The sequence below is a fragment of the Procambarus clarkii genome, chromosome 11 (assembly GCF_040958095.1).
Source record: "Procambarus clarkii isolate CNS0578487 chromosome 11, FALCON_Pclarkii_2.0, whole genome shotgun sequence".
Classification (NCBI taxonomy): Eukaryota; Metazoa; Arthropoda; class Malacostraca; order Decapoda; family Cambaridae; genus Procambarus; species Procambarus clarkii.
The window spans coordinates 36,804,224-36,828,596 of NC_091160.1; the positions used below are offsets into that span (position 1 = coordinate 36,804,224).

Consider the following 24,373-nt stretch of genomic DNA (forward strand, 5'->3'; position numbering starts at 1 on the left):
ACGTGTGAGTATTTACATAATAGTGAGGTCTAGTTCTTTATGTCCCGCCTACTAGGCTAGCTGTACCTGTTACGTTATAATTTAAATATTCTGACGTTCAAATTCTTTGTCTCTTCAAGTTGTGGATAGAGGTGGCTTCTACAACTTTTTCTTTGTATTCCACTTGTTGATCATCCTTACAGGATACAAGTATTACCTTACATTTTATCGAATCGTTTGTATTTCAAGCTTCCAGCTGTGTGTGTGTGTGTGTGTGTGTGTGTGTGTGTGTGTGTGTGTAATTACCTAAGTGTAATTACCTAAGTGTAGTTACTGGATGAGAGCTACGCTCGTGGTGTCCCGTCTTCCCAGCACTCTTTGTCATATAACGCTTTGAAACTACTGACGGTCTTGGCCTCCACCACCTTCTCACTTAACTTGTTCCAACCGTCTACCACTCTATTTACTATTTAAACTACCACTCTATTTATATTGTGTGTGTGTGTGTGTGTGTGTGTGTGTGTGTGTGTGTGTGTGTGTGTGTGTGTGTGTGTGTGTGTGTGTGTGTGTGTGTGTGTGTGTGTGTGTGTGCGTGTGTCACAGTCTAGTAGTTTCAAAACGTTATATGACAAACAGTACTGTGAAGACGGCACACCACAAGCGTAGCTCTCATTCTGTAACTACACTTAGGTAATTAAAACACACACATACACACCCCACTCGGGGAGCCCTGACGGCTGAGTGGACAGCGCTCGGGATTCGTGATCCTAGAGGGTCCAGGTTCGATCCCCGGCGGAGGAGGAAACAAATGGCCAGAGTTTCTTTCGCCCTGATGCTCCTGTTCACCTAGCAGTAAATAGGTACCTGGGATTTAGACAGCTGCTACGGGCTGCTTCCTGTGTATGTGTGTGTGTGTGTGTGTGGAGGAAAAAACAAATTGATTGACAGTTGAGAGGCGGGACCAAAGAGCCAGAGCTCAACCCCCGCAAGCACAAATAGGTGAGTACACACATACACACACACACACAGGCTGCCTGTCTTCGACAAAATAAATAATTATTATTATGGGGAAGCACTGGACCAACCTTGTCCTAACACCTGTACCACCTGCATATGGGAACGCGCGCCAAACAACGGAATACGATTATTGACCTTTGGTTTTCGATTCAGCCGTCTGGCATTTCTCTTCACCGGTCCGCTTTACACGGCGCCTGGTCACCCCTTTATCGCCTGGACTAAGAAGGTTAGGTTAGGTTGTGATTTTCTATTCAGCTTTTCAAGGTAAACTCAAATATTCACAATAAATTAGTATGTCACATATGCACTTATGAATAATCAAGATATTGACTATAAGCAAGTGCGAGAACCGCCTGGAGTCAAATGGAAGCTGATAGATTTCATTTTCTTCCACATTTTCCGGTTGGCCCTTCGGGTAGGGAGACTGTGTCCGACGCCATCTTTGGGGAAAGGTGCCCAAGGTACCGGGATCAAGCTGGTGTTTCTCCTGGCGTGGTGGGCGTCAAGCTCCTGTTGTCCCAAAGGTCACTGGACGATATTGCTCAACTTTTGCCCGATTTCTTGTTTTTTCCCCCCTTGAGTTTTGAGAGGCCTTCGTAATTTTGCCGTTAGGCTTTTCCTTTGTTCGATCCCCGGCCAGAGTTCATATAGGGGTCAGGAGACGCCTGACGCCTTATCGTCTGGGATCACTGGGATGTCAATGGCTATATAGTCTTCCATTGTAGCTGATTTTCTGTGTGGGTGGTGTCCGGTGCTCACCTCCCTGGGGGACGCCAGACCGGGTTGCCAAGCATCTACCGAACAATGGTTATCGCCGCAAGGCACAGTAGTTTTTTTTTTTCGCTGACAAAGAACATAGCCTCCGGGCTACCAGTTTTTTTCCCGTCACTGGAACGACTGGGTACGTACGACCATGTGCTGTAGCTGCCACTAATTAAATATTAACAACAACGACCATGTTATGGGCGGCGACAAAGGCTGCAGTCACAAAAACGGTGTCAATAACTGGACCCCCATGTTTTTTTTGTAAGCTAAGCCATTAAATTTGCATCAGATTTGTGGTCAAGTTACACAGGAAATAGTCTAATAATTAGACTATTATTAGTAGTACTGTAATTAGTGTTACAATAGGCATGAGAGAAGCAAGTATAAGAGACTTGCAGGCAGTGAGAGCTTATAGAATAGGCATACATTATAAAAAGTATATGCAAACTTAGAATATTTGACCATAGGATTTTTGGTATTATATCATTCTGTATTAAATACATGAGCATTTCTTGAACAATAGTGGTATAGTTATATCTTAATTCTAATTATTAATAATTATATTATTATTATTATTATTATTAATGAGTTTATTCCAATGACCTTAAGGTAGTAGCAACAATTTACAGTGTTCAAGCTTGCAGGGCGCCCCCCGGGTCCCCCGTGCCACTGGAAACATCACCTTCTCTCATCAAAACATAAACACGGCAGACGATGGCTTTGTACATGCGCTAAAAATAGAACTCAATTATGATTCCATATCCGAAAGTTAATCAGCCTCTCCGACATAGAAAAACAAATAATTTCGTGTGCTTATAAATAATGTTAATGAAAAATATTTGTAGTATTTTATAATTTGCGTGTGTAATATAAGGAAGAGCTGGTAAAGGTTTGCAACTCCGAACAGAGTTGATTGGTGGCATTGCAGCCGCAGGGAGGTTGTCTGCCTTGAGTCGTGGCAGCGGAGTGTGAGGCCACGGACACGTCGGCGCTGCGGGCACGGCAGCTTATCCCTTGACACACCCGTTATTCCTCCTCCACTCACACCGGCTAAGACTTCCTTCTCACTACTGCTTCTGTCTCCCACTAATTCACCTCCCTATAAGGTATTTTTGGGGGTTTCCCGCAAAATGTGCCTTTCTTTGCATATTTACGTTCACTGGAGATATAGAACTGCAAGTTTTATATGTATATGATAATCTCTTTTGAAGTTCTTGTTTACAGTTTTAATCAGAAATGCGAAGAGTGAAATTTATGGAAATTACATCCATTCACATATGCTAATGTTCTTAATGCTACTTAGAACAAGTGTCATGAGCGGTTGCGACACACTTGCCCTGTAGTAACCCAACCTGGTTAAACAAAGGTTGACTTGGTGGTGGAGGGAGTTGATAGCGGGCAACTTGTCTCGGTAAACTTGAAATCAGTTTGGGTGAGTGAAAGTAAAGTGATTTTACTAATTTCCAGCCTGAGAATACAGAGCAGTCACATTATTGTGATTATTTAGTGAGAAAATCCAGCCTGTGAAAATTGGGTAGTGATTGTTAAGTGAAAGTTCTGAGACGTTGGCATAGGACAATAATATGTTCCAATAGATTTTTAGCAGTATATATTTAGTATTTATCAGAAGTAATCTCGTGTTCATGAAAGTGATCCTTAAACACAAAAAAACTTAAATATCATAGCTGAGTGCATAAAATGACACCAGCATGAGAAAACTATTATTAATTAAGAATTACTGTATGTAATAAGCATTAGATTTGAGATATATATTGTTGTCTTGGTTCATCATGCTAGGTGTGGGTTGTATAACCATTTTAAGCATTGACAGAAAGGCCTCGAATGAATGGCATTTAAACCACAATATATAACTTTTAGAAAAATCACATAAAAAGGATTTGGTAATTTTGGATGAAATTTCTTTGGAAAGATTGCCTATGCTGTGAAAAGTGACACACTTCATGTTATTCAGTTTAAGTAGAGTGTCATTTCCCCCACTGTATCTTAGGTACAGTATTTATTTTTCTCTTATATATTGGTTAAAGGTTGTAGGGTACAGTACTTTCTTGTATTTGGGAGGCTGTTCTTCAATTTTGGAATCTCTCTTTGCATGTCATTTCTGCTTTGATTGTTTCGAACTTTGAAAACATTAGAGATACAGTACTAATTTTTCATGTGGTGTCTGGAAGTTCTGTTGCAGCCTTCTAAAACAGATTGGTCAGGATTGGAATTATAGTTCAGAATTTTAAAGTACTTTTTAGGCTTTTAAGTAAATATGAGAATGTGGATGTTTTTATGTTTAACATGTTTCAAGGAATCAAGTAATTAGGGGACCTTGGTATTTTTTTTTTTTGGAATGCCAAGTACTAATACTGTGAGTGCATTATGGGTAAATTAATGAAAAATATACTGTATAGTATAATCAGAGCAGAACAAGATACATACAATAGTATGTAGCATATTTTAGGTTACAGTAATATCTTGGTTTTTTAATTTAATCTTTAATTTTTAATTTAAGACGGGTCGTAAGCTGTCAAAAATTCACAACCCGAAAAAAATTTCCCATAAGAAATAATGTAAATTGAATTACCACACTCCCAAAAATATTAACTTAAAATACATTTCATACATAATACACACAAATATTTTGTATTATAGTATGTACAAGTTATAGCTTACCTTTATTGATGACTCTTGATGGTGTATGGAAGATGGTGAGGAGGGGGGAGGAGGAGAGGTGTTGGTGTTTGTTAGTCCCTTTCCATTATAACATCAGTCAGTGATGACTTCTCTGAGGTACTCTCTCTCTCCTACATTTTGCAGGCATACCACTAGGACCTGGTTGTGGCTCACTGCTTGCTTGTCTTACTAAGAATCTGTCTAAACAAAATTGTTTTTTCCTACATTTTAACACTTGTCTGTAGTGAGACATCACATTGTCACTACAAAGGTCAATGCCCGAAACGCTATGCGTGCTAGTGGCTGTACAGGAATGTAAGAACTCCTGTATATATGAATAAAAAAAAATTTGCAACGGCCTGCTACAGCTTTATCTGGGTGAGTTTTTTCAACAAAACTTTGCAGTTCTTCCCATATTTCACACATTTTCTTAATGCGGAAGGGACATCCTCTGCTGCCTCTACTCACAACTATTTCCTTAAGTTGAACCTTGAACCCTACTGACTTTCTTGGGATGCATGGTGTGATATATAATAATTACTTTTATGTTTAAAAACCCAAAAAAGCAGGTTTTACTGCTGACCTTAACATATGGACCAAAACATATGGACCATTTTAAGTTTAATTCTGTGCCAATTAAGATGTTTGGGATTGTGGTTAATTGTAGTTGTCATTTGCAAATAGCATTGGCTGAGGTGATGGGTGCATATGATACATTCATTGATGTACATGAGAAAGAGAAGTAGACCAAGAATACTGCCATGGGTAATACCAATACATGGGTAATACATGGACAAATTGCCATTGAACCCGAAAACAATGAAATTCTTTACAAAGAATTCAATAGTGTTCGTCACTAAGCGGGAGGCATTGGTAAACTGAAGCGCGGTCACCACAGGAACCATGTGCTCGGTTGACCCATATGTGTATCAACAAAGTTGCAAAGCCAGGCAACGTTCATAACCCGATTCAAATTTTCAAAAGAAATTGAGTTCGTAATGCAAAAAATTAAAAAAGAGGAACGTTCACTACCCGAGGTTCCACTGTATGCTCATACAGTACTTTGATATACAGTATGCTGTACTGTATTGTAACCTGTGGCTCAGTGGTCACCACCGTCGGCTCTCAACCAGCACATCCAAGGTTCGAATCCTGGGCAGGGTGAGACAGCTAGGTGTGTGTCCTTACACCTGTTGCCTCTGTCCACCTAGCAGAACTGTAATTAGGCACTTGGTTGTTAGTCGACTGTTGTGAGTCACTTTCTGAGGAATGGTCAAATACCGTTCCTATTCGAGAAAACTTTGAATTTCACACAAAGAAACAACATATGGCAGTCAGTTAAATTTATGTTGGTCTAGAAATTTTTCCTCTGTTCTCTCAATTTGAGCATTCCTTATTCTTACATCTATTAGGCTGCTAGATTCATTTCCAAATAGTATGTAGCAATAGTGTGTCAGGGAGCCTGACAGCTGGGTAGACAGCACTCCGGATTCGTAGTTCTGAGGTTCTGGGTTCGATCCCCGGTGGAGGCATAGAGAAAAATAGGCAAAATGTTTCTTTCACCCTGATGCCCCTGTTACCTAGCAGTAAATAGGTACCTGGGAGTTAGACAGCTGCTACGGCTGCTTCCTGGGGGGTGTGTAACAAAAAGGAGGCGAGGTCAAGATCCAGGTCGCGGGGATGCTAAGCCCCGAAATCATCTCAAGATAACCTCAAGATAGCACTATAATTTATATTAATGTTGAGGCTGAGTTTGTAAGATAATCATAATAAATACTAATTCATTGTGTCGGGAGACAGGCAGCCAGAGTATATTTGTACACATTAGGCTTATATAGAGGTCCCCTCCCCCCAAGGTTGTATTACTGTCCCTGCCTAGGATGCAACCCCACAACAAGCTGACTAACAACTGACTACCTACTTACTGCTAGGTGAGCAGGGGCATTAGGTGATAGGAAACGCACTGAATCATTTCTGTCCCGCCTGGGATTTGAACCCAGAATTCTCGATTGTGAGTCGAGAACGAATCCAACTGTACTACCGGGACCCAAAGTTGACCACATACAGACTGTTTTGAGTTTAATTCTGTGTCAATTAAGATGTTTGGGATTGTGGTTAATTGTGGTTGTCATTTGCAAATACTGTAGTATTGGCTTAGGTGATGGGTGCATATGATACATTCATTGATGTACATAAGAAAGAGAAGTAGATCAGGAATACTGCCATGGGTAATACCAGCATTATTTGATAGTGTAGGAGAAGCAGCTCTTCTTTTATGTATAAAAGAAGGAGCTGCTTTATGTATCATTCTTTTATGTATAAAAGAAGAGGAGTAGATCAAGAATGCTACCCTTGTCAGTGCTAATATTTGAGTACGATCTCATCATGTATGAACTGAAGTTACTCTGACTTTCTTAAGGATATCAGAGGGAGCATGTACTGTATTTTTAACACTTTATTGCTAAGGAATATGGCTGGCACTAACACACAAGATCTTTTGATCCATTAGGGATGGCATTTCAGATAGTTGCCAGGTTTGCTTTAAAGTGAGCATATTGTAAATATAACTCATAAGGCATTCGTTAGGATAGCGGTAGAGAATTGAGGCAGTTGCCATTAAGATAGCTATTTCCCTTGGTTTGTGTCACTGCGTTTTTATTTGCAAAGTTTCTTTCTATTCATAAGAAGATACTTCAGTATTAAGTACCTTGGCAGTGACTCACAGCATGAGTCTACCATTGACAAAATTCTGTCAATTTATTAATCTAGTGAAGTTGCCCATTGTTTAAAAAAAACTGCTCTTTATATTATATTGAATAACTTTGAAAAATAGATTTTATGTAATTCATTTTTCAATTATGCCTAATTTTTATTTCTTCATATAGTTTTTTTGTTGGCTGAATATTTCTTTTGTAAGCTGTGGGTTAGTAATTTGTTTAGTTTGCATCAGATGATGTGTGTTTTACAGCGGAATAGTGCAGGATACTTTTTTAGGTAATTGCTGAAGTTTGTTTAATCCATCTGTCGTATATTGTGACTGGTATAATGAATGGACGTGATTTGTTTCTTTAACCCTCTTTCACTGTACAGTATCATTCATTTTCTCCAGATTGATATCTGCTCTACCCTTGAAAAGTTAAAAATTAGGTAATAATATATAAGTACAGTACATATGTATTGAACAGTGTGTATGAATGCATGTCTTATGTATTAAACAGCATGTATGAATGCATGTATGTACTTAAGTACAGTATATATGTATGAAGCTTATTGTTGAATTCATTCATGAGCTTTGTAAATCAGTTCAGCACACTGCTAGGTTGCTTATTACAATTTTTCCACTTGATATTCTGTTCCAGAGTAAAGATTGAAGAAATTAGGAAGCAATGCATCTGCTTTGGAATGTCTTAGCTGCAGCAATGATTGGGTGTTGTATTTTTATACCACACCTCTCCATAGCTGCAGAGGGTAACCATAGTTCGCACTGGAATGTTGACTGGGGTCCACAACCAGAAAATGTCACAGATTTTACTACTTTTCTGTAAGTATTACATATATGTAATTTTAGTGCTATAGGTCTTTTGATTAACAAAAAAAAATGTTTGTACCTAATCCAAAAGTAAATATTCTTGTTAGTGATGGTCCTAAAGTGCATTGTTTCTGTAGTGTGTGGAGTATAGTGAAGGAGCTTTACATTGATAAAGTGAATGAAAATCATTCAGACACCAATGCATTGTTTCATTCAGACACCAATGAAAATGCAGGAGATGAGTCACAATAACGTGGCTAAAGTATCGACTTGAGAATGATCCAGGACGGACCGAAACGTCGTCGTCCCTTCACCTTCTAGTGTGTGGTCTGGTCAACACCAGTGAAAATCATTGACACCAGTGCATTGTTTCTCTAGTGTGTGGAGTATATTGAAGAAGCATGACATTGATAAAGTGAAGAAGCTTTACATTGACAAAGTGAATGAAAATCATTCTGCTACTAATTTTTGTAAAATTATTTTTTATCCATATTTAAATTTTCTGCAGTAAAATGTATTACAACAACTTGAAAACTCAGATATCTGTGATAAGCTTTGTCAATTTTGATATTAAAGGAAAATGTCAAAGCCAAACCACAAGAAAGGTAACATAAATAGTTATGCAGGAGATTAAAAAAAAAAAAAATATTAAAGTCTGTGTTTGCCATGGGATAATTTATAAATATATTACCTGCATGGGTAATATATTTATATACCCTGCATATTAATCAGACATAATATAATAATCGGACAACGACTGCCAGCTCGACTGGCTCAGAACTCTTTCAACAGTGGATCAAGATAGAGAGCAAATAATGTAAGACTAAAAACAGCACTTGTTTGATCCCATTTTGAGAAATATTCACAAAGGACAGTACTTCATTTCACAGCTAATTTGCATACGTGATATTAAATACTGTATATAGATACAGTATCTAGCAAAGTCAGGACATACTTTCGGGCATACTTTTCTGTTAGGCAATGGATGAATACTATTTCATAATATTTATAACTTCTTTGACTTTGTTGCTCCACATTGTTCACAAGGCATGTGCCTACCACCCAATGACAATGGGAAAGAGGGTAATAATGTAATATTAATAATGACTATACATCAGTAATAATGACTATACATCATCTTACTCCCTTCAGTTGAGTACAAACATACAGATATGTGCTCACATGACAAGGGTTGTATTTATCAACATTTAGCAGGAAGACATGCTGGTAAACTTAAAGATTCTTAAAAATATTTCTTAATTTGTTTATTTTAATTATAAATGAAAAGAACAACACCAAACAGAGGCCATTAATTTATGCTGCTATTTGTTTGCAGGTGGTATGGATACTCTGCCAATAAGATTAATTTCACACAAGAAGATTTTCAATTATTTGTAGACTGTACAACGGGGAGACGTGAGTGTCCTCCAATTAGCAGAGAGCCGGCTGTGTCGATATTGACAAACTGCAATGAGAACAAAGCTTTATCCTCAACTCAGTGCAATATAGTAGATATGGTATGTTGATTTGTTAATTTGCTTATTTTTGTTAAAACTTACTCAGATTTGAGAGAGTGAATTGGAGTGCAATGGTCTGTGTTCTCTGCTCACAACTAAGGATCTCCATGTGGGACAGAGATGGTTGGGCATGTTGCCTTTTGCTGGATGCCTGTATGCACTTGGCGTTAAATTCGTAGCTGGGAATTAGGCAAGTGTTGTGGGTTGCATCCTGGGAAAAGTTAGTAGATGACCTAGAGGGAATTTCATAAGCCTCAGAGAATTCCTGTTTCTGACTCGGGGGGGGGGAAATCATAAGGTAAACAAAGTGGCTCACTTTACAGATGGATCTACTTGTGGTGTACTGTACACAGAAAATGCAGCTTTACTGATAAAACCTAGACATTTTGTAACATTATTATGGTTTCTCATTGTCATGGACAGGTTATCTGTTTAGTTTATCAAGGTTTCCCCTAGTCCTTGACTGATCTTTCCCAGTATGCAACCTACAACAGTCCAGTAACTCTTAGGTACAGTATCTGTTTACTGTTAAGGTAAACATAGGTATCTGGTGTAAGGAAATGTGTCCTAACACTTTGTTCAGCCTGGGAATCAAATCAAGGGCCTGACAACAACATATACTGGGACTGATCAAATAACTTTTTTGACTGATTTGTATTTGTGTTTATAACTTTGTCCAGTTAATGGGTTTGTCTGGTTATGCTCACAACTCCTCTGCCAGCCACACAAGTGCTGGATAAGCATTGTTTTATGTACAGTACACACTAACTTGTACTCTCTAATGACTCTTTGGTACATTAGGGTACTTAATTTCCATCTGTTACCCTTTGTTTTGTGCCACCTATGCTAAATAGTCTCTCCATGTCCTGTCGGGAATCAAACCCGAGACCGTTTGGTCGTGACCCAACTGGGCTGACCACTGTATTATCATCTATTGAACAGAGTACCAGGTATAGTATTTCTTCTAAGTTTTGAATAAATTTGAATTATCCAAGTCTGCGAGGTAACAAACTCGTTGTTTGATTAACGTATTTGATTATTATTGTCTGTCTTAAAATATACAGTTTTCCAAAAGACATGTGGAAGATTATACTGTATTTACATTGCAGAGCTTGGCTACTTAAATGTTATATCCATTACATGATATATTTTTTCCTTATGGCTATACTATAGATTATATATGATTATACAGTATACAGGTACCATAATAAGAACCCACTAACATCTTACAGTACAGGAAATAAAAGTTTATAAGGTAAAATTTTTTTTTTTACCTATTTATCATAATTCACTTCTTGATTTTCCTTTACAGTGTAGAGATAATGATATACTGAAAACATATGGTTTTGAGGACAATATTCTGGGTGTGGAGGATCTACAAGCTCTGCTGCCAGTTGTTTTGTACCATTCTCATAACAAAAATAGCTGCAGTCTGGAATCAACTGAGAAACAAACTAAAATGAAGCCCAGATCTGCAGAGGGTAAGAATTAATTTTGTTTACAATCAAATGTATGTCATACTTGGGTTAGAAGCTGTTGCAAACTAAGTGAGAAATGAGGCTTCTTGTTTGCAGCCAAAGATCTGTCAAGATACTTGTATCTCATTATACTGTTTTTACTTGAGTTCCTTGTTATCTACCATACACATTCCAGTATGTATTCCATTTGTACTAGCATCCTGCTTCAGTTTTTATTTCTTCAGTTTCCTCTTTATTCATTTATGGCATTCTTTTTTAATTCTCCTTCCCCAATAATTTACATTCTCCTCATGTACAGTATTTTCTTCTATTATTTATCTGAGGGCCGCTATGAATGAAAAGAATTATGTGAAAAAAATTTCAGTATAATGAAAGGATTTGTAAGCCAATGAATCTTACAAATTCTTTCATCATATCAGTTAATCTTTTAAGTATTAAAATATATAAAGGAGAACTTGAACAGTTTGCAAAAGGATTCCATACCTTACGGGACTTGTTACACATTTGCCAGTTTCAGCGAGACTTCAAAATATGGAAAGAATTATTACACAATAAGGGTAAAAACAAACACAACATCAGGAAAAATGAACAAGGGTAAAAACAAACAGAAACCCAACATGGGTAAAAACAGAATGAAAGATTGATATAGGAAATGATGAGCCAGCCACAAACAATTAAATGAGCATAAATATAGAAGAACAAATGAAACTCGTGATTAGAGAAGGCCAATATTTAGTTAACTAAATATTGAGGCATATATATTCAGGTAAATATAACATGGACACGTCCATTTGTACACCTGAAAGCTACAGTAAAATTAAACTAATATTGTTCCATTATTAAATAACTTTTTAGGAATTCTCACAAGTCATCGATAAGTAGATTGACTTCAGGTGAATGCCGAGGATGCAGACTTTACCTCCTCATCTTTATGGTTGCAGAGAATTCTCTGCCCATAATCATGGGCTGCCTACACATCTGGACCGTTTAATTGACTGCTAGTCTTTCTTAAAATTATATACAGTACAGTACATATATGAAATTTAACATTCTTGGTTATATAATAATAATTTTATATATATATATATATATATATATATATATATATATATATATATATATATATATATATATATATATATATATATATATATATATATATATATATATATAATATGTATGTATATACAGGTATATAATATATTTATTTATTTATTTATTGTGGGGCTACGGTCTTCTGTTTGTGACACTCATCTCTCTCTATACTGTATACAGTATATACATACTGTACAGTATATAAAATGCTGTATATACCGTATTTGATCATCAGTAGCTTGATATCAGATTAACATGTGAATAACAATTTACTGCATGATGAGTTTCTCCATTATACTGTATGTATCCGAGCCATATAAATTTTTAACATGTTTTTCCTTAATGCTCTATTTTTGGGTATCTTGGCTTGTTAGTATTTTGTTTCGTGATTCCTTGTCTTCTATTTTCTTTGCTGGTCAGTGTGGGGCTATGGGCTTCTGTTTGTGACGCTCATCTCTGGGTGTTCCCTGGCGGGGGTTTCGGTGTTGCCGCTGATGGCACATAACTTTTACCAGCAGCTGCTTACCGTCCTGGTTGGCTTGGCAATGGGGTCTCTGGCAGCTTCGTCCCTCTTCCACCTCATCCCTCAGGTGGGTTGTTGCAGATTTCATAGAATGAGTTTTTGTCGTAGAGAAGACTTTAATGCAACATGGCTTGGGCAAACTAAAATATACTGTATTACTACGTAAGATTGTTTTATTAGACAAACTGTAATTTAATCTTTTAATGTTCTGATTTGTACTGTACTTAAATTTGTTATGAACGTATTTCTTTACTAGTCTTATTTGCCTACTAAGCAGAATTTGTATGGATCTTCTAACATAGGCTTCTATGCACATAACCTCTCCAGTCACCCATTTATATTTCTTTGTGTACAGTATATATATATATATCTACTCACCATTGTCCAATATAGATACTGTATATTGTATATGTGTAAAAATATATATATCTTCTGCTTATCCTTATTTTCCCAATTTCTGTCTCTTACATATGTTAAAAATCTATGAAAGGTCATTTGAAACATTTACTTACAAACAGTACATGCCAGTGACCCATCAGAGCTTCACCTTAGTGTTTTCAGACCACTTAGGTCATGTTTTACAGAATTATCAGCTGGTAAAGTTGGTGGAGAGTACTTGTTCAACAGACACTCAGGAAACTTGGAAGCCTTCTGCTGCTGTTTGTTCGTGGAAAAATCCTCGGGAATAATGGGGGAGGGAGATATTTAACAAGTTACTGGTATCATGTCCCTGTCTAGGTCACAGGAGATGGTGACCTTGAGGTATATTCAGGTAAAAATGATTGATAGTGATCTTCTAAATGAGTTCCCTTTACTTTGTCTGATGAGAGATACAGTTATATAAGAGTTGATTGATGGATTACTCATAAGAAACTGAGCCATTGGGAAGAGAGAATGCAAGGTATTATGGCTTCTTTTTCTCGTCCTAATAATACGTCAAGGTCCATTCAAGGGCCAGGGTGTAGGGTGATAGGAAGGGTGATGGGTCAGTTTTGCCTCAGATGCCTTGGCTTTCAACAGAGCAGTATGTAAGTAGAATAGTGCCTGAATAAATTGATATAAAGAAAGTACTAGTTAACTTGTTTACACTGGTTTTACTGGTTCCTAGAGTAGTTTTCCTCTTTGTACATAGAAGAGCAGAGACTAGAGGCAGTTTATGATTTGCAAGGCTAGTTCATGTACTGTATGATCATGTGTGAGTACAGATGTTCAAACCGGATACAGTAGCATGTTGTTATGGCTAAGTAACTTCTGTACTCTTCTGAGCAGTTCAAGTTGGATACATTTCTGTAGTTTTTATTGTGGGTCACAATTTATTATAGCTTCAATTGATGATGGAGAACATGTCTTTGAAGTACATACAACTTCTTGAGTCCCCTCAGCAGAAAGTAAACATTTAAAGATGGTTCTTCTACGTAGCATAAAACTAACAATTTCCAGCTGGGTGGGACCTGTATAGCTGATCTGAGTTACGTCAGGAATGATTCAACAAAATATTTAAAAGTTTATATTTAATGATTTTGATATCAAAGTACAGTACTGTACTTTATGTGCAAAATTATATTCTATCATTTAAACTGATTAAAACATAATAATTGTTGCTAGAGTAATAGTGAAAAATATAGAATTTCACTATTAATGCTGGAAATAGGTCAAAATTATTAACATAGGATCTTCTGCCACAAATTGGATCTTGTATATCTTTCCTAATCCAATCCAGCTGAGTTGTACCTCAGATGTAGGTCATGTCTATGGACCTCCCATGGCAAACTTGACAAATTTACTGTTGTATGTTGATCGTACAGTGGGGTTTTTGATGATTTAGACATTGACAATCCAGTTGAGGAGTAACTGCTGTTGTTTAGCCAGGCATATGTCAGTGAAGTCTGGACTCTATAGGCAGTGTCCAAGGGTCTCTGTTGGCCCTGGTTACCCTGAGATCCTTCTCCAGTGTATACAACCACAACCATCAATAGTCTGATTGGAATGGATCTGAGACACCAGGTTGGCATTTCTCTCTCTTAGAGACTGCTTTCATATGGTTGCATGGTTATCTCTAAATGGTTCTGTGGTGCTATTCAGGCATCTGTTTTCTCATCAGCATTTCAAGCAGCTGCTGGAGTGCCTTATCTTCCTGTATGGTCTAACTGCTGTGTTGCGTACGTTTGAAGAGTCTTTACCACTTTATCTTGAGGTCAGTGTTGTGCTGGTCTCGGGACCAGTACAACACCACAATGTGTCTCAATCAGACTCCAAGAGTGTTGAAGACGATTCTTCATCACCACACTCTTCTTTGGGTTTGGGGCGGGGGTCAGTTCCATGGCACCCTTCTCCATCAACTGACCACTTTACAGACTCTTAGTTCTGATTTTGAATTGCATGCATATTCTTTTATCAGTATCAAGCTCATCTTCACTTGGAGCCAAAGTGGTTGCTGGATAAAGTTTTAGTGTCTGTCCTCTCCTTGCTTTCCACGAGCTTGTTACTGGAGGACCGCTTACTGAAGACTGTTTTGACTGTATTGTCAGTGAAGTGCATGCTCTTGATAGATGGAGAATTATTGCTCTTCGGTACTGGGGATCATTTTGTGAGTCTTCAGACAGTGGTTATTATGTTAATAAGAATTGCAAGGTGAATGTTTTTTTTTTCACCCGATTTCCGACTGCATATCAAGGTAGTACGTTGATCTCTGATCTTCGTGAGCTACCCTGCCACATGGAGAAAACAAGACAGTTGGAAGTGTGCTTGCCTTTGGTGTACCGAGAATTAAACTGAGGGAAGATGCAACCCAGAAAAGGGCATTTTATTACACTCGACGCTGTATTTGTATAATCTGTTTCCTATGACTTTCTTCGCAGTACTGTACTTTAATGTGATATAAATAAACGAGGGAATGAGATTAATAGATTATAAAGTGTAAAGTTTCTTATAAAATATGTAAAATTGAGTCTATGGATATGTATTGTACATGGATGACAGTGCAGTCCAGAAACTCATAATAATGTTAATGTGGAATGATAGGGATAAAACTAGTCATGAAATCATTTAGTTCTGGGTCTTAATTAAGACTTTTTCCATAAAATAATGTTAATCAGTAGGAAAAGTGATTTAAATGACTATCTGCGTTACAGTTTTTAAGGAAATTTGTACTGATTGATTTTTTTTTTTCAGGCTTTCAGATTAAGATGGGCTAAGGTATGTTAAGTCTTATCTGAAGACTCGGAACACTTTTGTTGTTAAGATAAATACTACTGTAGTTGTATACGGCTGATAATGACAGGTATAATTTGCAGAGGGCCACTAGAGATGGTGGCTGTTAGGTAAATTGAGGTAACAGGTGTCTATGAGTACATAACAAGTACAGTGTGGCCTTGATTTATGATGGTAATCCGTTCCCAGAGCCGTATCGTAAGTCGAAACGATTTTTCCCATAAGAAATAAAGGGAATTGAATTAATCCGTTCCACACCTTCAAAAATATTAACTTAAAAATACATTTTATACTGAATACAATTTTTTCCTCCAGCTACTTCTCTGAGGTACACACTCTGGCACGTTTTGCCTGCATACCGCTAGGACCTGCTTCTGGCTCACTGCTTGATTTTCTCATTATAAATCGTTCCATTGAAGATTGTTTTTTACTTCTTTCCAACACTTGTCTGTAGTGAGGCATCACATTGTCATTAAAAAGATCAATGCAACGGCCTGTTACAGCTTTATCTGGGTGATTCTTTTCAGCAAAATTTTGCAGTTCTTCCCATACTGCACACACTTTGTTAATTAATGAGGAAGGGACATCCTCTAATGCCGTCGCCTCCTCCTCCTCTGAAGATTTGTTGTACTGCCTAGCTAGTTCAACAACACGAGTACCATTTTCATGTTTACATATGATCTCTTGTTTTTCCTCTATAGTCATTCTTGCATGTGTTTTCATATGTTGAACCTTACCACTGTCTTTCTTGGGACCCATGGCGTGATATATAATAATCAGTTTTATGTTCAAAAAGCAAAAAAATCATCACAAAATGGAATTTCTTATAAGCGTGATCGTCACTAAGCAGGCGGCTCTAGTAAACTGAGGCAGATCGGCCCGCGTGACCGGGAGCCATGCGCTCAGTCGACCCGAACGTGTATCAACGAATATCGTTAAACGACGAAACTATCGTAAGCCGAGTCACATTTTTCGATCAAATTTATATCGTAACCCGAAATTATTGGAAGTCGGAACAATCGTAAGTCGATGTGCCACTGTACTGTACTCAGGACACGTGTATTGTTTGAAACATGTTATTACAATTTCCCAGATCAAGCCAATTATCACCAATTAATATGGCCATAGTGCATATAGAGTGTATGATATTGATTCCATCACTGCATAACATCAAACATTGTGTACAACTCTGAATTTATATTTGCCTTACTTCATTTATTTTCAGACGTTAAGCGATGGAACATCGACCCACAGTCAACATGATTACTTATTCATCTCTCTCTATGTTCTGGTGGGCATGTGGAGCTTCTTCATGATTGAGCGCATGATCAAAATCATCCTCACTCACCAAGCATCAAAGGTGTTGTCTTGAATAAATTATAAATATATTCGTACTGTGTGTGTGTGTGTGTGTGTGTGTGTGTGTGTGTGTGTGTGTGTGTGTGTGTGTGTATACTGTATATATATGTATGTATTGCCATTGCATATTTCCCCATGTATAGCTGGGTAAATGACATTGATCAACAATATCTCAATATTGATTAATGTTGATTCAACTTTATTATTATTTAAGTAAAGGTTGCATGCTCTGTTATATATATATACATCTTAAACAGACCTGTGTTTTGTTTTCTGAATGAAATAATCTTTTTGTTGATTGATGAGATTATCAATCATTTTAAAGTTGCTCATTAAAACCATTACAGGATGATAATAAAGCAATTCCTGCATCTCAGTCTGAACAAACTATGCTTTACGAAAATGGTTGCGAATTACAGTCTTCCGACAGAGCAGATATAGGTGATGAAATTAACTGCAGACAATCTTCACTTTGTAAGGCTGCAGGCTTTGAGAATTCCAAGCTTGTGCCTCCCAACAATGGCTGTGTATCCAATAATGTGGAGTTGATTTATGCATCTCAGGAACAAGCCATCAAGGCATCATTTGGACACAATGAAGTAAGTTTTACATTTTGTTGTTAATTAGTATATTCATATATATATATATATATATATATATATATATTGTGAGGGTATAAGAAATACAATCAGTTTTTGTCTATTTAGAATAGTTGGCTCTATACCCATTTTTACTAAACCTAGCAATATCATATTTGCCGTTACAGTACTTATCAAGTTTCTGTAACCAGAGTACAGTACAGTATTGGGTCATTTATAACAATTTTGCCCCCCCCCCTTAGTTTAAACACTGCCGCTAATCAGTCAGTACTTGATTGTGTTTTGCTAAATATTAGGTGAATTTAATTTTCTTAGTTCCCACAAAATTGAATCCTTTTTGGTTTGCCATTTTTTGCAACTCTTGAAAAGTTATGAACCTAGTGTGTAGTAGGGATATTATGAGAAATTACAATACCCTGCATCTCAGATTTAATGTACAGTTGTAGCCGACTGGGAGAGATTTATGCAACCCACATGTGACAAGATAATTAATAATCACGTATGACATTATTTGTATTATTATTTTAAATAATAATAGTATAATAATAATAAATAATATCTCATAATTCAACTTATGTAACCCCTTAAAATTTTTGAGTCACCTTCCCCTGAAAAAGAATGGAAGAGAAAATGGCTTCAAGCATCGTATATAAAAGAAGCGTACAGGGTAAGGCAAGAGAAAAACCACAAGGCAGTAAGAAAGGACAAACAATGCCAAAAATGCTATTGTTTGCCATTCTGTAATAATTGTACAACATGCTGGGGTGAGAGGAAACGCTGGAGTCCACCAAGTTGTGATTTTGTGAGTGGATGAAAGAATTATCAATAGACTAGATACTTCCCCTCCTCATGAAGGTAGGAAATGGGGGGAATAATAATGATGATGGATGAGGTGATATTTCCTTCGCCTTCCCCTGAAGTTAGTGCAGCTCTGAATGATCAAGAACAGCCAGTTTGCTTCCTATATATATACTTGCTAAAACATAATGAGGATGTTATATTTACTACAGAGACAGATCAGATCTAATAATAAACTGAATTTACCTTTAGGAGATTAGAAGCAGCTGTTGCAGTCAAACTAGTCCTAGTATGAACGTACTGTAATTTCATTGCTCATTTTGAAGAAAAAAATCATCTTACTAAAAACCTAATGGGGAAATTTAGCTTTTCTGTTTTCTTTTTCTATTTTCTCAAATTGAATAGACAATTTACTGTTCCCTTGCAGAGACCAATGGTACCACACTCTCACAACACACACATCGAGTTCCGACAAGGTAAAGACTCTGTCATCAAAACTGTTGCCTGGATGATCATCTTCGGAGATGGTTTTCACAACTTCATCGATGGAGTTTCCATTGGGGCAGCATTTTCAGAATCATTATTAACAGGCATTTCCATAAGCTTGGCAGTTATGTGTGAGGAGCTACCCCACGAGTTAGGTAAGTAATCAGTGATGTTTTTTATTCACTTTTAACTAAAGTTACCAAAAGTTATAGTTTTAGGATTTGGACTAGGTTCTTAGCTTTGTAGCTGGCTAGATCATTTAAGACTCAATTATATGTGATTATTAGGGAATAATTCATTAATGAAAGAACAGGTTTAGATCTTGTGTATCAAAATTATGGGCGATATTTAGCAAAAGATTGAAATTTATGGACTTATTTTCTCCTTTTGTTTGAATTTGCCACAGGTGACTTTGCCGTTCTTCTCAATGCAGGCATGACAATGAAACAAGCGGTTGCATACAATTTTTTATCAGCAACCACCTGTTATCTTGGCCTTGTATTTGGCATACTTCTAGGAGAGTTCACACAGGACAACACAGCAATATTTGCTTTAGCAGCAGGAATGTTCCTCTACATATCTCTGGTGGATATGGTAAGAAACTTATCTTCAAAACATTATTGTAATGAAGATGTAAAACTCTTTGCACTTTAAGAAGTCTTAGTTAAGACCTCCACTGTGAGCATAGTTATCATGTTATGTTAATTTGTGCCTGATGGCTTCTTATCAACAAACTCTTCCTTCTCCTAATTAGAGCTATAGACCTGAATTCTAAGATCTGTTTAGTGTCTAAATAATTCAGTTGTGACTGTGTAAGTGTTCTTTCCTGGGAAGGTTAATCCATGAGACTTACATTTACTGACTTATTTAGGGTGCACAGAGTGCACTCGGTTTTTATTAATTGTTGGCAATTAAATAGCAGTACTAACACAATAGTGCTCAACATCTTGCCTGTTATACTGTATGAGGATCTTCCACATATTATGTATATTTTCCACTTAAGATGTACATCCTTCACTTAATATGTACATCTTCCATTTACTATGTTATCAAACAATTGTGCATTTTTCTCACATTCTCTGCTGCTTAAGATCTCTCAAACAATTTGTTTTGCTCTCTGTGTAATTTATGCTTTTGTGTTTCTTTAGTTTAATCAAAGTGTAATTACCATTTCTAAAAAGAGAATGTGTTTAAAGTTAGGTTTTTGTAGGAACTGTTATGTGAAGTGAAGGTCTCTTAATACAGTACCAGATGAACTGCCATTGAAGTGTAATTTGTGAACTCTAATTGTTTAGAAACTTTATAATACAGTATGCTGAACTATTGAGCATCAAACAACTAGATGGAAGACAGTACAAAAGACGTCATTAGTTGTAGGCAAATATTTGGTAGAACTTCAATGTACTCAGTTTCCTGTTTTTTTAATTGAATAGGTCTCACCTTTACGAGTATAGTAGATTAAAATTGATACTATCGTATTCAAGATAAGGCTATGATTATTTAGCAGTTCGATTAATGATCTTAATTTTATCGCAGGTGCCCGAGATGAACGAAGTAGCCAGTAAAGCGGCAGAAGGAGGCTGGAAGGCTGCTGTTGGTATTCTCTTCCTCCAAAATATTGGCTTTTTCCTTGGTATTGCATTACTTTTCCTCTTAGCATATTTCCAGGATAATATGGTTCTTGTCTGATCAAATTTCAGACATTTCAGTTGGACATGTTCTTTTGTCAGAAGATGAGATATATTTATATAAATATTGTACTGTATGTAGAATGATTTAAATTTATTTATATATGTATATATTTAAGTAAATGGAAGATATTTAAATTTATTAACAAGTATAAATACCTTGAATATGTGATGAAATGTGTACAGTAAGGATACTGGTGGGTGCTTAAAATTCTAGTGATATGGAAAGCATAAGAAAATTTAAGAAAAGTTTGAAGTGTGGAGGAGAAGTAGAGGAAGTTGAAAAAGATGAGTTATGGGGTGAATCTGAAAGTATGGGGTATTTGTGGGGAAAGCACGGGATGAACCCGAGAAAATGTTGTGTGTATGTGGGGAATGCATGGGATGAACCCGAGAAAATGTTGTGTGTATGTGGGGAATGCACGGGATGAACCCGAGAAAATGTTGTGTGTATGTGGGGAATGCACGGGATGAACCCGAGAAAATGTTGTGTGTATGTGGGGAATGCACGGGATGAACCCGAGAAAATGTTGTGTGTATGTGGGGAATGCACGGGATGAACCCGAGAAAATGTTGTGTGTATGTGGGGAATGCACGGGAAGTAGCAGCCAACATGGGTATGCTGTCTGTTTCGAGGGACTGAGGGATTTGAAATTTATTTGTGGTACAGTAATCCATAGGTATAACTTTTACACCAGGATTGTGAACCAGGTGAAATGCCACCATGAATGGTACATAAATCTGTGACGGAGCTTGCTTCCTGTGAGCAGCCCGGGTGTGGAGGCAAGTGTCATAGGTCAAGTGTCATAGGTCAAGTGTCATAGGTCAAGTGTCATAGGTCAAGTGTCACAACGAATAATTTGACATTTATATTACATACAACACTTCCCTTCCCTCCAGGGTCATCGTTGCCTACCAATTCTGGGAAAATAAATGGGGATGTATGCTAGAGAGGATGATGATGAGGCTTATTTTAATTTTTATGTATTTTATGATTTCTAAATGAATAAATACACTAGCCACCCTTTTTGAAGCTTTGACAGTTTTGTATATACAGTACTGTATTTGAAAGATGTTTTGTAAATCAGATTTGATGGAGTGCTTAATGTTTTTCATTATTTTAAATATTGAATAGAATTCCTAAATTTAATTTATGACTTGTATTTCAAATATTAATAACTGTAAATGCAGTTGGAAATGTAGCCAAAGACTGTCTTTTGTTATTTTGTAATACATACAGTATATTCATTATGAAAAGGCTCATGCAGTAGACCTTTGTGTCCGTGAAAATGAGATATCGTGTTTGACAACTCCTGCAGTTCTTCGAAAGAACTCTCTTAACAAATTCAGTTTTATTTTTTAAAATGTTAACTGTTCTGAGCATTTAGTTCTCATGTAGGGGATCATGTAGGGAATATTAAAAAAGACCCGGGACCAGCTTTCCAAATATCATTTCTTTGTACAGTGGAACCTCAGTTGACGACTGCCCTAGAAGATGAATTTCTTGGAACACGACGTCAAATGTGTCATAAAATTTGAATTGGAATATGACAGTTTACTTGAAAGACGACGTCTGTTCGTACGCGTATGGGTCGAATGAGCGCGTGGGGCGAGGCACTCTCAGTTTGTTTACAAGTCTATCACGCATAGTGACGCACACCACTGCGCTTTGAATTCTTTGTGAAGAATTTCTTTGTTTGTCTGCTATTTTGCTTTTTTAACATACACGTTCTTATTATATATGTCATGCCATGGGTCCCAAGATGGATGGTGAGAGGACTGGATGGATGGATAGGGGGGTGAATGGATGTATGGTGAAGGGAGACTGGATGGATGGGGGGGGACTGGATGGATGGACAGGGGGGTGAATGGATGGATGATGAAGGGGGACTGGATGGATGGTGGGAGGGACTGGTTGATTGGATGGTGAAGGGGGACTGGATGGATGGGTGGTAGGAGAACTGGAGGGATGGTGGGGGAACTGGATGGATGGATGGTGAAGGGGGACTGGATGGATGGATGGTGAAGGGGGACTGGATGGATGAATGGTGAAGGGGGACTGGGTGGATGGCTAGGGAGTGGATGGTGAAGGGGGACTGGATGGATGGTGGGGGGACTGGATGGATGGATGGATGGTGGGGGAACTGGATGGAGGTATTGGGGAGGGGGGGGGGGATTCGATGGATGGTGAGGAGAACCTCCATCCCCCACATCGCTCCTCCCCCAGCTGTACCCTCCCAGCCACATCTGGATCTTATTAATACAGAACGCGTCCTTACTACCAACTGGTGGATCGGAGGCAGACTGTCTGATATTAAACTCTTGTTGTTTACTGACTGTGAAAGCCTGATTGACTGTAAATGCTTAACTGGTTGCTCCCACAACTGTGAATGCTTGAAATGCATGACTGACTTGTAACTATGAGTGACTGGTTCTGACTGGCTGCCACATAACAGAGGCAGTGAAATGTTTGGAAGGAAAATTTGGAACCAGTGATCCAGATGTGAATGCGCTTAAGGCGAGCACGGGTCGGAATCACCTCCCTCCTCCTCCTCCTCCTCCTCACCCTCCCTATACACCAACACAACTCCCCCCATCCCGCCTCCCTCCTTCCTCCTCACCGTCTCCCATACACCAACAAGAGTCCTCAGTAAAGGTGAAGTGCAGTTAAATGTTCACTTAGTGTATTTATGGTTTATATTTATACCTGATTGTTTTGTGTATGAAAAATATTAGTATTATTCTGTATAAAATGTATTTTTAAGTTAATATTTTTGAGGGTGTGGAACAAATTAATTCAATTTACATTATTTCTTATGGGAAAATTTGCCTTGAGTGACGAATTTTTGGATGTCGACGTGTGTCTGGCAACGGTATTAGAATCGTGAACAAAGGTACCACTGTATTTGAGATAATCTTAGTTTGTCTTTCTTTAATAAGGCAGAATAAGGCAGACTTCAAACAGTACTTAGAAGGCAGCTTATGGGTGATGCATTTGTGTTCTAGGTTTAATCCATGTAATGAATCATATCAATGAGTTAGTTTGTGCTCCAATTTTGTTGTATAATATATTTTGTAATTTTTTGCCATTATCTCATGGTCATCAAGATTTTTCATCCTTATTTTGTTCTATCATTGTTAAATATCTTGAAATATTTTGGAAGAATCTGATGCCGGCAGTAATTTTTAGTTTCATTTGACAATTTACTTCAGATTCATGTAATTGTTTATGCATTGTGTTCTGTTTTGCCATTTGTTTGATATACATATTATAATAGTGCATTTCACTTATTACAAGGTGAATTTTTGTGCATACATAATATGTAGTAGAGTTTTATTAAGTTTTTAGCAGGATGGCTTATGGAGTATCTTAACCAAAATGTATTTAGCATCTGTGTCAATAACAGTGTCTTATACATTTCATACAAAATAAACTTTGAATATAAAAAAAAGACTACTTTCTGCGCATGAAACTCTTATGGTTTCTAACACAAGTGTGACAGTTAAGAAGCTTCGAGGTTAATGAGATGTTTATGATAGGACCCTGGTCCAATCTTTGTGTCCCTTTGTTGCAGGGAATATGGAGGCGTTTGTACCACATCCCTATACAATCTAATTTTCATGGGGCTTTTTCCCAACTCTCTCTCATTT

The 24,373-nt window shown here is 37.4% G+C and overlaps 1 protein-coding gene across 3 annotated transcripts; it reads left to right on the forward strand.

Annotated features, from left to right (window-relative positions):
* Positions 1-2,471: 2,471 nt before the first annotated feature.
* On the forward strand, positions 2,472-22,474 carry LOC123758312 (metal cation symporter ZIP14). 3 transcript variants are annotated; one of them, XR_006772871.2, is made up of 12 exons: positions 2,472-2,867; positions 7,800-7,981; positions 9,306-9,486; positions 10,799-10,967; positions 12,480-12,649; positions 15,754-15,777; positions 17,018-17,152; positions 17,499-17,750; positions 18,976-19,189; positions 19,441-19,628; positions 20,571-21,518; positions 21,561-22,474. XR_006772871.2 is itself a non-coding variant. In XM_045742536.2 (11 exons), exons 2-11 carry the CDS (start codon positions 7,827-7,829, stop codon positions 20,721-20,723), a joined length of 1,641 nt encoding a protein of 546 aa, XP_045598492.1. In that variant the 5' UTR covers positions 2,472-2,867; positions 7,800-7,826; the 3' UTR covers positions 20,724-22,474. The 3 variants fall into 3 exon arrangements, 2 of the variants coding, with proteins under 2 accessions (XP_045598492.1, XP_069178717.1); XM_045742536.2 differs by having other exon boundaries at positions 20,571-22,474; XM_069322616.1 differs by lacking the exon at positions 2,472-2,867 and adding an exon at positions 4,400-4,818 and having other exon boundaries at positions 20,571-22,474.
* The last annotated feature ends 1,899 nt before the right edge of the window (positions 22,475-24,373 follow it).

Excerpts from the sequence above, each read along its gene's own strand:
- LOC123758312 (XM_045742536.2), top strand. The coding sequence starts at position 7,827 with ATGCATCTGCTTTGGAATGTCTTAGCTGCAGCAATGATTGGGTGTTGT. Across the intron at positions 10,968-12,479 it reads GAAGCCCAGATCTGCAGAGG|TGTGGGGCTATGGGCTTCTG; the intron begins GTAAGAATTAAT and ends TTTGCTGGTCAG. Across the intron at positions 15,778-17,017 it reads TCAGATTAAGATGGGCTAAG|ACGTTAAGCGATGGAACATC; the intron begins GTATGTTAAGTC and ends ATTTATTTTCAG.